Source organism: Carettochelys insculpta, chromosome 3 (assembly GCF_033958435.1).
Source record: "Carettochelys insculpta isolate YL-2023 chromosome 3, ASM3395843v1, whole genome shotgun sequence".
NCBI lineage: Eukaryota > Metazoa > Chordata > Testudines > Carettochelyidae > Carettochelys > Carettochelys insculpta.
Window position 1 is genome coordinate 111,531,810 of NC_134139.1, and position 17,393 is coordinate 111,549,202.

General features: G+C 43.6%; 1 protein-coding gene across 1 annotated transcript in view; it reads right to left on the bottom strand.

Annotated features, from left to right (window-relative positions):
- Positions 1–2,245: 2,245 nt before the first annotated feature.
- RSPO3 (R-spondin 3) overlaps positions 2,246–17,393 on the bottom strand; it is a 96,173-nt gene continuing 81,025 nt past the window's right edge. The window contains exon 5 of the mRNA XM_074988781.1: positions 2,246–4,074. Within this exon, the coding sequence (XP_074844882.1) occupies positions 3,881–4,074 (194 nt within the window). The 3' untranslated portion in view covers positions 2,246–3,880. The remainder of the gene's footprint in view (positions 4,075–17,393) is intronic.

The following is a 17,393-nucleotide window of genomic DNA, read 5'->3' on the forward strand; positions in this document are numbered from 1 at the left end:
GAGCAGGTTGTATAGTTCTGAAATTGTGATTGCCATAATTCCTCACCAATGACTTGTTTTATGCTTGTAATCAGAAAATAAAGCTTGCTATATTGAAAAATATCTGGTAGGTCTTTAATCACATCTTGGGTACAAAGACGACATTGTGCACTTTAACCTCCTGCTGAAGTAATTGAAGTTCACAGCTAAGTTCATGGTGCACCCAAGTTTTCTATTATACGAAATTGCTCCTGAGGCTCCTTAGCACACATGAGAAAAATGCAGCAAATTCTTTCTCATCCCTTACACAAGTGTTTCATCACTGGATAAAACCTCTAGTAATCTAAAAGCCACATCATGTATTCAGTATCTTAGTTTCAGGTGACCCCTTAACAAAAAACTATGGTTTTGTCTTATAGGGCACATATGATTTTTTTAACTCTTAAAATGCCATTCTTTTCTTAACTGCTTACTTGTCCATTCGTATTCTCCATAGAACTTGGCTTACTTGATAATTTCCCTCTTCAAAACCAGAACAAAACATTGATTTTCTGTAAAGTAGAATTTCTAGTGGAAGGAATGCACCAGGTTCTCTCTCTTTCCATATAAGCAACAAGTGTAATATGTCTGAACATTAGCATAGCATTAGATACAGCAAACATAAAATTCATAGACAGGAGTATGAGAACAAACCAGATGACAGATGTTAGTCATACCGTTTAGCGCACGCCTGAAGGGAATGATGAGCGTAGCATAAAAACTCCACATAAAGTAGAATATTAGGTTGCATAAAAAATATCTGAAGGGCTTTGAACAACACATACCATAAAAGGGGTGTGTCAAGAAAGAAGTGGTAGGTATGGATTCACAAAGAATAGTAAGTGGCTCAGTCTTAGTTAACATAGTCACTAACATTGTGGAAGAACAGATAAAACACACTTTTATTACAGTCACCATTACATTAGGAAGTGAGACCAGTGGACACAGAATGTAATGAGGCCTGTGGTCAAATCTCAGAACAATTATGTTGCCTAATTAGCAAAGCTGTGCTTTGGGGAGCTCCACATTGACACGGAGAGAGTGAAGGACTCTCCTTGCCAAGCCACACTGTTAGTCTTTCATGGGTTCCCTTTTCTAAGCAGAGACACACACATCCTGCATGGCCTTTCTTAATCCTGACTCCTACTGTGGTTGGAAATATCTAAGAGAAATATTGGCCGTGTCTACACGAGCCCCAAACTTCGAAATTGCCACGCAAATGGCCATTTCGAAGTTTACTAATGAAGCGCTGAAATGCATATTCAGGGCTTCATTAGCATGCGGGTGGCCGCGGCACTTCGAAATTGACGCGCCTCGCCGCTGCGCGGCTTGTCCAGACGGGGCTACTTTTCGAAAGGACGCCGCCTACTTCGAAGTCCCCTTATTCCCATGAGCTGATGGAAATAAGGGGACTTCGAAGTAGGCGGGGTCCTTTCGAAAAGGAGCCCCATCTGGACAAGACGTGCGGCTACGAGGCGCGTCAATTTCGAAGTGCCGTGGCCGCCCGCATGCTAATGAAGCGCTGAATATGCATTTCAGCTCTTCATTAGTAAACTTCGAAATGGCCATTTGCATGGCCATTTTGAAGTTTGGGGCACGTGTAGACGTAGCCATTGGGATTAACCCAGATCTGGAAAATGGAAGTTAGCTCGCTTGGGGAATAATAATATGAAATAGATATTAGATGACAAGGTGACACAGAAGTGCCAAGATAGCCTTGGAATGCAAGTGAACATCAAGGTAGTGAGATGCTTGACATCTGATACAGAAGCAACAACACCCCAGAGGTTAATTTGTGCTTCATTGGCCACTGCTAAAGGTAGGGATACATGATCCAGTAGGATCTCAAGGCATTATGCCTTATTCAGGCGGACTGCCAGAGAATGTTTCCTAAGGGAGAGTTTTATAATTTGTGGAATAACCTTCCAAATTAATGGCAGAAATGCTGGCACCTGGAATACTTGAAAGACTGGACAAAGCACGGGGCAACCGTATTATTACTAAATATTGGCACTGTACTAGCACCTACAGCCCCAATCAGAAATCACAGCTGCTTTGTGATAGGGACTCTTCATAAAGTAAAAACTGATCACCAGGCCTGCTGATGCAGGGAAAGGGGAGAATTACCTTTGGGTTGGGCTTTTCAAAGGAGCCCAGAGCTGTGGCCACCACCTCTGCTACTTTGGCAGCATCAGCAGTCGGAGTCTGGGACTCTTTGAATTGCTGCAGTAGTTCTGCTGCACACAGCTGGGGTGGGGGTGGGGGTTAAGTGCCCTCCCACCTTGCCTCGGGGCCCACAGCAGCTGTAGGTGGTGCTGGTGGTCACTGCCCCAAAGAGTAAGTAAAATGTAAGAAATAATTCTGTATGGTCAGGTTCCTTACCCCAATGCCACTGAAATAATTCTATTAATTTCTATTAATATATTAATAATTTCTATATATTAATTTCTATTAATTTCCATATGCTTTTGTATTGGACTCTGGGGGCAAAATCCGGTTCCACTGAAATCAAGGAGGGTTCTGTCATTGACTTTGATGGGGTAAGGATTTCACTAAGGTCCCTATTATGCACTTTCCATCTTTATGTTATCCTATAAGGGTGAAATCCATACCTGATCAGAGAGTCTGCACAAAGCCTATCCACCACTTAACCATCCCTCTAGCCATCAAAACAGGGTGTAAGCAGGACAACAGTGGTGCTTGGGATTTTTTTCTGACACTTCGGAAATTTCATCTTGGCTGTGCCAGAGGGAGTAAGTGGGGCATCTGCGTCAAGATTTTCAAGCAAACAAAAATGGACCAAGCTTTATCCACTCTATCCACAAACAATTTATTGTAATGGCTTCTCTTTCGCTAGATATACATTATTAAAGTTTCTCTCCATGTTTCTCTCCATGGTGTTTGTAAAGCTGATTATAAAGTACTGTAGTAGATTCTTCCAGTAAAAAAAGAAGAAAGAAAACCCCACAGCTGTGAAAGACGCACTTTTCCATGGTCTATTTTCTGTTCTTTATTAATTCAGCATTATCTCCTACAAATATGATTTGTTGTTCACTGGAAGATTTGAGATTTAGATTTAAGTTACACATAGTTATAAAAAGCATAGAACAGCACGCAATGAACCACTGTTTAGACCAGAAAACGTTGTGCTGCCCCATAGCTAAGAATACTATATGAGCAAAGCTCCACCGCTACTCCTCTGGGAACTTCAGTCCATGAAGTTGCGGTTTCTTCCACTTCTTCTCCTTCTTTTTAACTTTCAATGCCCAGCAGGTATTTCTCCTGGTATTTCTCACATGAATCAGGAACAAGTACCAGGGAACTCCAGGGTAATTCAGTTCAGATCCACCAAAGGGTACCCAGCCTTAGCTTCCTACTGGCTCTTGAAAATATGGTTTTTCACCTGCTCTTCTCTGAATATTTATTTAAAATATATGTTGGGATGCAGTGTCTTTGAATTAGACATATCTCTTGTCTCACACATTTAATTAAACAATAGTTTGAAAAATAGTTTACAGAGGTTGTTCTTCCAGACGTCATTCATTATATTGCTATATTTTATACCCTATTAATAAGTATATACAAAATTTCTTAATTGCCTTTTACAGATGAAGGGAAGCATATAATATAACAGTTTTAAAGTATCCCTTTTTCAGATTTATTTTTTTAATTCTTGGCTCATGTCTGTCTCTTTTAATAAACTATGATTGCCTGGAGATTATAGGAACTATCTGGAATGTTGTATAAGGTTTAACAATAACTGATAGCATTGTCCATTTGTGGTTTGAATGGCTCAAGCATCTGTCATGGGAATCTGGTTGAGATAGCAGCATCATAAGTGTAAAACAATCAGGTAAGGCCATTAGTGTACAGTGCTGACAGGTACTGGGTTCTGTTGTTTATCTTGGGCTTTTCTTTTCTTCGGCTGCATTTTGTTTTTGTTTTCCCGCTGTTCTCGGTTTTGTCTTCGGGATTCTCGGCCTTTGTTTTCCTGCCTTGTCTCCCTACCTTCTTCTTTGTTTGGCCTTTTCCCTTTCTCATCTCTATTTTTTTTCCCTGAAATAAAAATACATGGCACATTATAAGCAACACTTAGACCATCCCAGGGTTTGAATCCTGTCAGTTTGCCAACAGATTGAAAAATCGCCCTTTGATTACAAACTCATGATGCTGAAACCAAACACGAACACACCTGTAAGGAAAGGAATCATAGTTGGCCATCTGTGAATCAAGTCATCAGGTAAATCCTGACTCAGGGCCAGATTCTTTACCTTTGAACTGAGTAAAGTGGCTGGAGTCTGACCATAACCAGGCAGCGGGGAATTTCCCCTGACTGAGAACAGTAAATTTTTAAGTGGTACAAAGCCAGCATATTTGGTTTTCAAGCCTGCTGCCTCCCAGTAGTGGTCATTGCGAGCACAGAAAACTGCCCCTGCATTCCCCAATTTTTATTTTGTGTTTGCACCAACTGATATAAGCTAAAGCACTCCGTAAGAATGAGTCAGGAACCAAAGCAAAGGTGGCTAGTAATTCATGAATCTGTATGTAACTGGCTCCCTGCTTACTCCTCATCTCTAACACAGGAGAAGCTCTGGGACCCACAATCTCAAAATCCTTCCTTTCTTGAAGGGGATTGTCCACCCCAGCAGGGAGAACTACCTTGAATAATATTGGCTCCAGCACTGGTATATAACCATGACAAAATATTAAAGTCTTAAGTGCTGAAACTTTTACCGCTTGACACAAACCTAATAAATGCCATCATTTTGCTTTATTCCTTTAAATATCTCGGAGGGTAGCATTCTAAGGCTTTTGTCACCACTGGCATTCTCTTGAGTAAAGTGTCTATTCCCTTAAAGAATATTTAAATAGTGCTATTGGCTGTGGATGATATGTGCAATGCATTTATTCTTCTAGGCCACAGCTACACTGTAGTCCTATCTTGAAATAACTTATGCAATTAGCATTTCACAAGTTGCCTAAGTTATTTAGAGGGAACTTATTTTGCACCTGGTACCAGCTACACTGCACGAGAGTTTGAAATAAGTGCGTATTTTGAACTTCCTGCTACCCCTGCCATTTTGAGCCCAGTGTTTGGCCATTGGGTTTCTATTTCGGGATAGAAATGTATCCCGAAATAGAAGCCATACTGTAGTCTTAGCCCTATTTCTTAGGTTTACTTTACTGAGGGCTCCACATATAAAATACTGACAGTTGACATGGCTTTTCTCATAAGCCTAAACCTGAGTAGGCTTTTATATGTGACAATTGGCCCATAATACTGAGTCTGTGAATGAAATTGACCCATATGCAGAGGAATCTCACATATGCTGCAAAACAGTACTTCAACTGAGATATAAGTGGCACCTGGGACCTTGTGCTGGCTCTCTCCACAGGGGAGAATTTCACTGTGCAATATTGAAAAACACCTAGTTAACTCTATTTTATGACAGCAAAGCAAATATTATAAGCTGAAAACAACAATCACTGCTTATTACTGCAAAAAATACTTCAGTTCTGGTCTGATAACTGTATATTGTTAGAAACACCCTGTGTTTTCTGACATCTGTATTTGGAAAACAGAGACACTCAAACCTCGTTATTCTGTTTTATCTGAAATAGAGATGCTAATGAATATAGAGAACCAAGTGGAGCCCAGACAGGAAAACAAAGGTGAAAGACTCTGGTAACTTGAAGGGGATTGAAAGCCATTTAAGGATGGAGGGAGGGAGTAGTTTTAGTCTAAGGAAAGATCAGCGAACAAGGTTGGGGTGTCAGACTGCGGGGTGGGCAGGGGAGAGCCAGAACAGCATGAACGGTTTCTTAGAGACTGGGGGAGGGACAAGGAGTAAGGCTAGCGAATGAAGCGGGGTATGTTGTAGCACACGCTTGATGTATAGTTAAAGCTATGATTTAGTAAGGGGCATTTTCAGTAAAAGTCATGGATAGGTCGTGGACCATAAGCCAAAAAGCAATGGCAAACATGACCAGTCTATGACCTTTACTACAAACCCCTGACTAAATCTTAGCTGGGCAACCCTAGGGTGCTGCTGCTCTGGGAGCCCCACAGAGGGCTATTGTTAAAAAGGCTCTTTGGGAGACCACTGCTCTGAGGGGCTTGGGGCAAGCAGCAGCCAACCACTGCTGAGGTGGCCCCTGTTGCCCATCTGCCTGTGGTCATCCCAGCAGCCGCTGGTGTGGCTGAACACAGGTTGCTCCAGCAGCAGCCAGTGCAGCTGACTGTGGGGCCACCTGAGTGGCTGACTGTGGGGTTGTTGCAGAAATCACAGAGGTCATGGAAAGTCAAAGAGATCATGTAAATTCATGCAGCTTTATGCATAGTTTCCTGGCTTGTTTCCCTACCAGTCCATTCCTGACCAGTTCTTGCTGTTAAAAGATTCAGATTAAAGTTAAGATATTTACACTTCCTAAGTCAATTATGGATGAATAACTGGGTATTTCTTCTGTTACCTTAGAAACTTGAAATATTCTGTTGGTATTAATTCAAAATGACTCCAATAATTGTAGGTGGCCAGACAATACAAAGATACAACCCTGTCGACAGCCACAGTGCACTATGAATGACAGAGAAGCATGCATCAGGAATTAAATGACCTGTGGAATGTGTGCCCAGTTCTCAGGATGAGAAGTGTGAAAGTGTTGGGTTACAAACCATTTCCACTTGGACTTCTCTGCTGGAGGTGAACATGCCTCAATCCCACTTCTAATAGTATATATCTATGTGTCTGCGACAATTCTGAATTCAGTTCCAAAGCTCTGTAAAGACTATTGACTCCAGATGAAATATTACTTTGACTGAAATCATCCAGACGTTCAGTGTTTGACATTATTCACTTGGTGATGGTCCAATATCATGCAGCTGTGACCTTCTAACTGCAATGCTTTGGACACATTGGAAAGGAACTCCCTCCCAGGCTCTTCAGTCACTGATTGGTTTGGAAGTTTTTTAGCCACTCATGGTAACTCACTGATCTAGCCATGGGATTGTTGTATTTTTTTAGGGCAAACTGAGGTAATTATTACTTAGAACAGGCACAGATATTTTTTTTGAAAGAGCCTGAAACTCACTAATATTCCTGTTACAATAAGGCTACGTCTACACGTGAAGCCAACATCGAAATAGCTTATTTCGATGTAGCAACATCGAAATAGGCTATTTCGATGAATAACGTCTACACGTCCTCCAGGGCTGGCAACGTCGATGTTCAACTTCGACGTTGCGCGGCACCACATCGAAATAGGCGCTGTGAGGGTACGTCTACACGCCAAAGTAGCACACATCGAAATAAGGGTGCCAGGCACAGCTGCAGACAGGGTCACAGGGCGGACTCAACAGCAAGCCGCTCCCTTAAAGGGCCCCTCCCAGACACAGTTGCACTAAACAACACAAGATACACAGAGCCGACAACTGGTTGCAGACCCTGTGCATGCAGCATGGATCCCCAGCTGCAGCAGCAGCAGCCAGAAGCCCTGGGCTAAGGGCTGCTGCCCACGGTGACCATAGGGCCCCGCAAGGGCTGGAGAGAGAGCATCTCTCAACCCCCCAGCTGATGGCCGCCATGGAGGACCCAGCAATTTCGACGTTGCAGGACGCGGATCGTCTACACGGTCCCTACTTCGACATTGAACGTCGAAGTAGGGCGCTATTCCTATCCCCTCATGGGGTTAGCGACTTCGACGTCTCGCCGCCTAACGTCGAAGTTAACTTCAAAATAGCGCCCGACGCGTGTAGCCGTGACGGGCGCTATTTCGAAGTTAGTGCCGCTACTTCGAAGTAGCGTGCACGTGTAGACACAGCTTAAGAATGAAGATCTAGTCTGAGCATGGCCAGAGGGGAGGATGCAATTGGCTAAGGCCCTGGGAATCCCAGGGCCACTCCTGCAGTAATAGTGGTAACTGGGAACACCATGTCACTTCTAAACTGCAATGTTCAGTATTGTGTGGTGCAGTGGCAAGTGGAGGAGGAAACCTGGGTTGCCAGGGACTCTGCCACTTTCAAATCATGGCAGCAGCAGTGTGGGACACTCAAGGTTGCTGATCTGGTGGGGGGGCAGCTACCCTGGGCCCTCTAAATTGCCCCAGTGTTCTGGGCAACACAGGCCAGGCAGGGTGAAAATTTGGAGATGGGAACATGGCCGTCAGTCCTACCCCTTTTACCAGGGGCCCCACCCCTTCCAGGCACTCAGCCACTGGGTCTGAGAACTGCTGTAATGTGTTTGCTGCGCAACACATTGATCCTGCAAAACACCAGTTAAACAAAACTTGAAAGGGGGAATGTTCCTTGCAGCTCCTCTGTGTGAGACACCAGAGAAAATGAAGCACATGGAGCATATTCCCTCTTGAGCTGCTGTGGAAGGGCTGGTCTACACGGGAAAGTTAGAGCAATGCAGCTGTGTTGTTCAGGAGTGTGAAAAAAAATCACGTACATAGAAGATGTAGCTAAGCTGTCCTAAGCCATAGTGTAGACTGTGTTGGATTAATGGGAGAATTATTCTCTTGACCTAGCTACAGCTTCTTAAAGGTTGGTCTTACTACAGCAGCTATAGCGTTTCTTGTCTAGACAGAGCCTAAGGGAGTGCGCTCTGAGTCACCTGAAAGGGTGATAGACCTGCTGCATCAGTATAAATGCTGCAAAAGCACTAAGACAAATCAGTTTGAGCCAAACAGTTATACCTGGTGGGTCCTTCTGCACCTCAGTCACTCCACTCACTCCTCCAGACAGAGGAGTTGCTTAAAAGCTACAATCCAACCCTTGATGAGTTATACCAAAGCCAGCATTGGCAGTGACTGAGAATAAACTGCATTGGTGCCCCTTATCACACAGTGACTATGTCTACAGTAGAACCCCTTTTCAAAAGGGGATGCTAATGAGACCCTTAGGGATATGCTAATGAGACGCTGCAACGAATATGCAGTGCCTCATTAGCACAACTGCCACCGTGGCACTTCAAAAGTGCCGCTTTCAATCATGCGCGGCTCGGCTACATGGTTATAGGACTAAGGGGATTTCAATGTCTGCGGGGTCCTTTTGAAAAGGACCCCGTGTAGATGAGCCTCATGTGATCGAAAATGGCACTTTCGCAGTGCCGCGGCCATCACTATGTTAATGAGGCATGCATATTCACTGCAGCGCCTCATTAGCATAGCCCTTTGAAAAGGGGGTGCTAGTGTACACATGGTCAGTAAGGTAGATTGCTGGGACCAGGCAAACCGTACGTGTTGCTGGACACATTGTCTATGTCTACACTGCAGACATCTTTCAAAAGAAGCTCTTCTGGAAGATCTCTTCCAAAAGAACTTCTTTTGAAATGGTGCATCCACACACCAAAAAGCGGATGAGAAGAGTGACCTAATCTTTCCAAAAGAGAACATCCACACAGCCGCTGCTCGTTTGACAGAATGGGCCAGGTATCGAAAAATCTTTCGAAAAAAAGGGCCTGCAGAGTGTTTGCACACATTTTCTTTCCAAAGAAGCTTTCAAAAAGGGGGTGCTCTCCCTGAAACGGGAGCGGAAGAGCACTTTCAAAAGGAGTGCTGCATTCTTTCAGTCTACTTTCGAGAGAATGCTTTTTGTGTGGAGACGCTCCACAGGATCTTTTGAAAGAGACCCCTTCTTTCGAAAAATATTTCGAAAGAACTTCTTAGTGTTGATGTAGCCGTTGTGATGGAGAAGTTGGATCTAAGACAATGTCATTATCCCCAGTCATTGGCCTGGCTAGGAGCTGCAGCAACTCCTAGTGTAATGTAAGAGTTGATACTGACGCAGCAGGTCTATCACCCTTTCAGGTGACTCAGAGCGCACTCCCTTAGGCTCTGTCTAGACAAAGAAACGCTATAGCTGCTGTAGTAAGACCAACCTTTGAGAAGCTGTAGCTAGGTCAAGAGAATAATTCTCCCATTAATCTAACACAGTCTACACTATGGCTTAGGACAGCTTAGCTACATCTTCTATGTACGTGATTTTTTTTCACACTCCTGAACAACGCAGCTGCATTGCTCTAACTTTCCCGTGTAGACCAGCCCTTCCACAGCAGCTCAAGAGGGAATATGCTCCATGTGCTTCATTCAAGTGGCTAGAGCAGTTCTTTTGGGACTAATCCATTGTTCCTGGCCAGTACTGGTCCGAGAAATGTCAATTGAAACAAAACCCATCAGAATTCACAGTTCCATTCAAATAACACTTGTGAAACTAATCTATTTCACTGGAATTTCATTTCAGAAGAAAATTTGGAAAAAATTCCATGAATTTCAAACCTAGCCCTTTTGATGTATTTGGAACAAAATATTTTGATTTTTCTTTTGGCTTTGAAATGACTTTCTTCTGAATGTTTTTATTTATTTTGCATTATATATTATATATTTTAAAATACCAAATCAAAAGGAAATGATTTTGTCATAACAATAAACATTGACATCAACCCAAATCAATTTATTGGTGGAGATTTAGAAGTTTTTAGGTTTCATGCCAGTTCTGAATGGAGTCAAATTTGGAAATCCTTCACTAAATGGAATTTCCGTCATCTGCACAACAAAGAGATTCCTGGACTCTGAGGGACCCTTAAAGTTGTTTTGCACTACAAATGGTTTCTTCTGCATAGCTCTTCATGTGAACCTCTTAAACACAGCTTCTCACAAACACCCACGTGTTTGCACCTTTTATGAAGGAGCCTCTGCACTAGAATAAACAACAAGAAGTCCGGTGGCACCTTATAGACTAACAGATAGTTTGAAGCATAAACTTTCGTGGGCAAAGAGTCGCTTCATTGCATAAGTGGGTCTTTGCCCATGAAAGTTCATGCTCCAAAATATCTGTTAGTCTATAAGGTGCCACAGGACTTCTTGTTGTTTTTGAAGATACAGACTAACTTGGCTACCCTGCTGATACTCTGCACTAGAATGTTGCATTTTGCTGCTCTGGAAAAACAATTCAACCACAAACAGTAATCTTTGCAGTTTTTGTAAAGCAGGCACTGATCTTTCATCATGTACTGCTGGCTCATTAGCTCTGTTAACCACTCTTTTTATAAACATATATATAATGGTGTTACTTATGTTTCCATCCTCTCTGGGGTATAGATTGTTCTGGCAATTGAAGGTTAGGAGGCAGAGAAGGAAAGTTACTCCTCTGTTTTCCATTAGCAACTGGATGGAGCTTGAACTCGCAGCTTGTTGCCTTCCCTTTGCCTCCCATGTCTCCCCCACCACCCTCCCGCCCATGACATGGGCAGCAGCTGGGAATATTTGGAGACGTATTTAGTAAAACAAAAGTTGATGCCTTTTGCTGCATTGTTGAAGAACAGGAACAACAGCTTCTCTGTACTGTGTGCACATCCAGTGACACATTTGGCGAAAACAAGACTTTTGCCAGAGGAAAAATTCCTCCCCAAATATTATGTAGCGTACTATGCACTACCCTCCAGAAGTGGTGCATTGCATTAGACCTGTGAGTATGAAGCTTTAAAGTGCTTGAAGACGTCTATGAAAGGAAAGGTGCCATGTATGTATATATGATGTGCACAGAGGGGGGCTGATGGGCTCAACAGCCCCTGTCAAGGTGACGGGAGGTGAGGCTTGGCTGTGCCATTGGTAGGAGCGGAGCATCAGGTGAAAGGGGGAGGGCCTGGCAGCCAGCCCTTAATGCTCCAGCAGCGGTTTAAAGGGTCTGGGGCTCTGGCCACTGCCACAGCTGACATAGTGGAAATGGTGGCTGGGAGTCCTGGTCCCTTTTGAATTGCCCTCTCCTGTCAGCGGGCCTGCATGCATCTCAAGAAAAAATGATAGACAGGGAAAGAAGAAAAGTTAATGTTGAATAATGGTGCAAACTAAAATGAATAATAAAACCCATAAGAAAATGTTTAATTTCTGGTATGCAGATTATTTCATGGCACAGAAACTCCCACGATGGGCTGAAAATGCATGATTTATATTATGTGGTACACTAGTAATCAGTAGACTTAAGTTCTTTTCCTGTCCTGTATGGCCCCAGACAAAACTATTAACCTTTTTGTGCCTTCCTTCTCCTATTTATAAGATAGGGTTATCACCTATGTAAAGCACTTAAAATGCAGGTGTAAGTGGTATTATACGTATATTAAATAGCATTCTCTCTTTAAGAAGTTCCATACTTTCTTGCAAGGATCTGGTATATCATTTGACAAATTGATGGCTCCAGTAAACAGAAATTTCTCAATGCCCGTATCTGGTTATTGGCTCATTTTACGTGAGTAACGTAAATAGAAACTCTTCCTTTTAAAATGATGTCACAGCTCTTTTAAAATTACATAGATATGTTGGTATTTATGTACAAACTGTGGAAGGAAGGTAGAGTGACAGAAAAGGAGCATCCATCCCAACCTGCTAGGGCTGAAATGTGCGTGAGGAGGGATAATAATTTGCTGTTCAGCAGAGAATGGCTTTGATTGTAATCAAGTTGTCGTATTAATTTCTTTGGCAAACCACAAGTGACTTTTCCACATGGGGGCGCTTTTGAGCTTTCCTAGGTCAGTCTACTGGTGGCTCAAAGGAAGACTGTTTACCTTGTGAAAAAGGGAAGTGTACATTGCAACAGGGAATAATCCTGTTACTCCTGGGGGTGGGGGGTTCTCCAGGACAGGTTTGAAACAAGGGGCATGGTAGTGTAGCGGAACCTTTTCTACCTAGCCTATCACTGCTCTTGGATTAAATCGAGGACTTTAGTTTCAAATGCCTCCAATCCAGAACCATTTCCCCAGCTGTATATTCACTAGTTTATTTCCTTTTCTATTTAGTACTGTATGTGTACTGGGCCAGTTTCATAACTCCAGTAAGAGCATATGAAGCGATGGTGTATCATGCTGGGGCATATTGTTATCAACACTTCCCAGCTATTAGCTGCTGTAGCAAAGCCTTACATAGCACAGCGTAGCATCGTATCTCCTATCACTTAATAAACCCCTGTAAAGAAAACAAGGAGACTACATAGTTGTAGTTAGAGCTGGTTGGAAATGTTCTAAAACGCACGTTTTCCCATCTGAAAATGCAAGTTCATCAAAATCTAAATAAGTTCTTCAGACAGGCCTCATGACAGAGGGGAACAATGGGGGTGCAATGTCTGCCCCCAAGCTCAGTGTTTCAAAAGGGCCCAGAGCTTTGGCCACTGCCACCACTGCTACTTTGGCAGCACTCCCAGCCCCTTTGAAACACTGTGGAGAGCTGGGCTGACACTCCGTGTGTGGCTGTGAGAAGCCTGGTGGGGAAGGGCACCCCAGGGCTGACTGCCCTAAACCCTCTCCCTTCTGCCCTTGGCACCACCCCTTCCAGGGTGGGGAGCCAAGTCCCCACTTCCATTTGGCCCAGGGGCCACGGCAGTTGTCAGCGCTGGTGTCTGCAGAATAGCTATTCTGGAATAAAAGATGTTTTAGTTCAGAGTAGTTTATTCTGGAATAATTATTCTGGTCAATTTCCCCATGCAGCCGATTATTATTAATTATAAATGACTTTGTATAGTGAAGTAAGTGAACAAACAGGCTACCAATTTAAACAGTACTTTAGATAAAAGTCTGATGGCGAAATTGAGCACACACTATGTATCTGCTTACACAACAGATCTAACTGCTTGAAGGCTCTGTGTTTTTGTAAATTTAATTTATAATCCATGTTTTAAGAAATCCTTAAACATGTATTAATACAATCCACATTTGAAAACGCTTTAAATACGTAGCCACATAATAGATTGCTCCAGAGAAGCGTTTACATTATGACATCCACTGTTGTGCTTTCAGGTGGTAAATGTTTTAATTTCCCAAAGGGGAAGCGAGGAGTCTAAGGACTGGTATTTTAAATATTTAACAGAATACCCCCCACCAAAAACATCAAGGCTGCCACAAGCAGACTAAGCAAAGCAGGTTCCGGAGATGGAAACTTAAGTATTCTCTAGTCTTGTCCTGTTGCACTCACCTGTAATTACTACAAGCAACTCAGAGCACTTGCCTGCTTATGTATTCCTAAAGTATGGTCTAAAATATCTAAATGGGGGTTCCCAAACTTTTCACTAGTGTGGACCCCCAACCACTCCCCCTGATCATTTGTGCCCCCCCCATTCAAGCCTCTATGCACACTTCATTAAATGAAAAAGGAAACCACAACATAGATTTTCCGATAATAATTAATAACATTACTGGAAGATATTTAATTTAAAATTAATAATTGATTGTAACTTTGCAATTTATTTAAAACTTATTTTTATGATCATTTTTATTTATCTTCTATTTTTTTTCATGGCCCCCCTAAGATAACCTTGCAGATCCCCAGGGATCCGCAGACCTCAGGTTGGGAACCACTGCTCTGAACATAGGAAGAAGCATTAGGGACAGAGTTTCATCCTTTGAACTGCCTTGCTTTGGTGGTTAGTCACGGAGCTAAGTGTCCACTGTTGGGGTCATTCCTCCAGAAGGGTACGGAAACTCCAGGGGCTGGACCCTCTGCTGGAGGACCTGGACCTATGAGCTGCTGTTGATTGAGTTTCTGAGGAATTCTTCTATGCTGGGGACAAAGTTCTGTCCCTTAATGAAAAGATTGGGATTGTTCATCCTGTAAGCTGGCAGATCCCAGGCTACCTGTGTGAACCTGGGGGAATTCATCACAGGCAAGGACATCTGCACACAGACATTTGCTTCTGCACTTCTTTCTCCCTCTCCCCACCCCAATGCCTCTAGGTCCTGGTCAACACACTTCCTGCAAAGAACTGCTGCTAGGAGCTCCCAACCTGTGGCTGCCCCTGGAGACCTTCTTAAGGGATATTCCAAGTCACAGAGAGGGTGAATTCATGAAAGATAGGGCAGGGCACTGTTCAGCCAAGCACCGAAGCACATCAGTAACTTTAAGAAAGTGAATCATCTTATTTACTTCAGTGGGAGTGCTCACAGGCCTAAAGGTACACAGGTGACTAAACACTTGCCTGGATCAGAGGTAGAACTCTGTCAAGGTAGTGTTGTCTGATATCCCAAAAGTTACCAGATGAGATAAGTGCAGGACTTCTCAGTCATTAGAATGATACTTCAATTTTGTTTCATATTTCCCAGTTAATCATCCCATAGGACAGATCATTCTTTTATGCTTGTCCATACAGCTCAAATTGTAAACTTAATGTACTCTATCTAATTTACTCTGAGTCTTTCTACCTTCATAGAAGGAGTTTAAAAAAATCATAAAAAAACATCATAAGGATAGGAGAAAGAATTCATGCTGCTCATTCAGTCAGGTATTCCCAGTGGTGAAAGATGAGACTGGAAGAGCCAAATTCTCAAAAATCTTTGCTGCCAATTATTGCTTGTTCCTTATGTGAATTCCTAGGTCTCTTCTCATTTCTAAGAAACATGGCCCCATTTTCTGGAACAGTGAAACTCTAAAATACTCCCACTGAACTTTGGCAGAAACCAAAACCAAAACCAAAACCCAATATTAAGGACAACTGTCTCAATGAACCTTTGAGGTACAAAATAGATTGTCTGTTCATTCACAAACCATTAGCAAATGACCCCTCTGTTAAGTGCCTTCACAGTTTAAACAGCTCAACTTTCTGTTCAGTGATCATTTTATTCGAAGTTATGGGTCAGTCCTTGTTAAATAATGGGACTGTTAATTCACCACATTTATAACTATCGGTTATCACAGGTTCTTCCCAGACTGCTTACTTGCAAGTTTTTTGTTCGTTGTTGGATTGATGTGTTTTGGGACAGTCCAGTGCTGTTTTTGTTCCGGTACTTGCCAGTACTGAATACTGGCACCTTGGAAGCCCCAGCCATGGGATTTTTACAAAAAAAAAGCACTGGACAGATCTGTATGCTCTCAATAAGGCCTTTACATAAAATCCAAATAAGGCTATTCATTAATATAATCCTACAGAAAAGTAATAAACAAAGCAATTGCTTTTGAGATTGTTAGTTTAATATACTCACACTAGATTAACGAGAAAACAGTTACAAAAAACAGAGAAGCACCTCTGAAGGCTATGAGTCAGTTTACATATTTCAGGAGCCCAATGTACCCCAAATTTAGGCAACTAAATCAGATCTTTTATGTAATTATTCATATACATGACCATATGTCCCCTTGTGCTGTGATCATAATGAGGTTTGTACCTACCTATTACCCATAATCATGCATTCGGTCACTAACCTAAGTATTTGCATTCATCAGTTTCTTAATCAATGCTTTTTTTTTTTTTTTTTTTTTTGAGAAAAAGGTGGCGGAACTCAAGCCCCAAACTGCACTCCCCAGACCCAACCCCCCTCCACCGCCCTTGGTGGCTTAACCACCCACCCAGCAGGGCCTGAGCCCTGCCCCACCCACATGGCTTAACTACCCCGCAGTGGGGCCTGAGCCCCACCGGCAGCTGAACCACCTCTGGTGGCTTAACTGACCTTCCCTGCCATCTTAATTACTCCCTGGTGGGGCCCAAGCTGCCCCCAGGCTTCACCCCACCCTGAAGACCCAGCCCCCCTGCTCTAAATGAATGCTCTCCCTCTCCCTCAGAGCCAGGCACTCCCAGAGACCAGCACCCCCAGCCCCCTCTGAGCTTTATATCAGTGCCCTCCCCCAGACCCAGGCACCCCCAGAACCCCTCCCAGCTCTAAATCAATATCTTCCCCCAGAAACAGGCTCCCCAGCCCCCGTCAACTGAATGCCTTCCCACTTCTCCACAGCCAACTACCCCCAGCCCTCTCCCCACCTCAAACGTGAATGCCAGGGAGGTACTGACCCGGTGCCGCAGGGGCCACTCCAACTAGAGGTGCACCAGGCCACAGGTGCTGGGGCAGCAGAAGCTGCTCAGCTCCAGGGAGAGCTGCAGAAGCCATGCTGTGACTGTAGGCACCGTGTGGCTCCCAGCTGGAGCCATGCATGCACGGAGCAAGGGGGAGGTGCACTCCATGTGTGTGCTCTAACGAGCCACACTTCACCACCCCCCACTGCCCTGTTCGCCAAGGGGAGAGCAGCCCAGTTGCCTTGCAAAATGGCAGCAGTGCCAGGAAAAAGGGTGCCGGAACACTGTTCCATGGCATTCCAGCAGATAAAAAGCCATGTTCTGAGCATGGCGTATATAACAGCACGGTCTAATTTTCAATATTGCAAAAACCTCTTCTCTCAACTGTCTCCTTATTTCAATACAACCTTTTGCAAGCTTGTGGTGTCCCTGTCCTTCTGTAGTCCCATCTTTGACACAGTATGAAGAGGCACAGTTCATATACTAGGGATAAGCCTTCGGCCTTGCTCGGTTCACTTAAGGGGGGCAAGTGCATTGGGGCCTGGCATTTCAAAGGGACCCGGATCACCTGGCCAGCACAGCTGCTGCAGTAGTAACGACAGTGGCCAGGGAC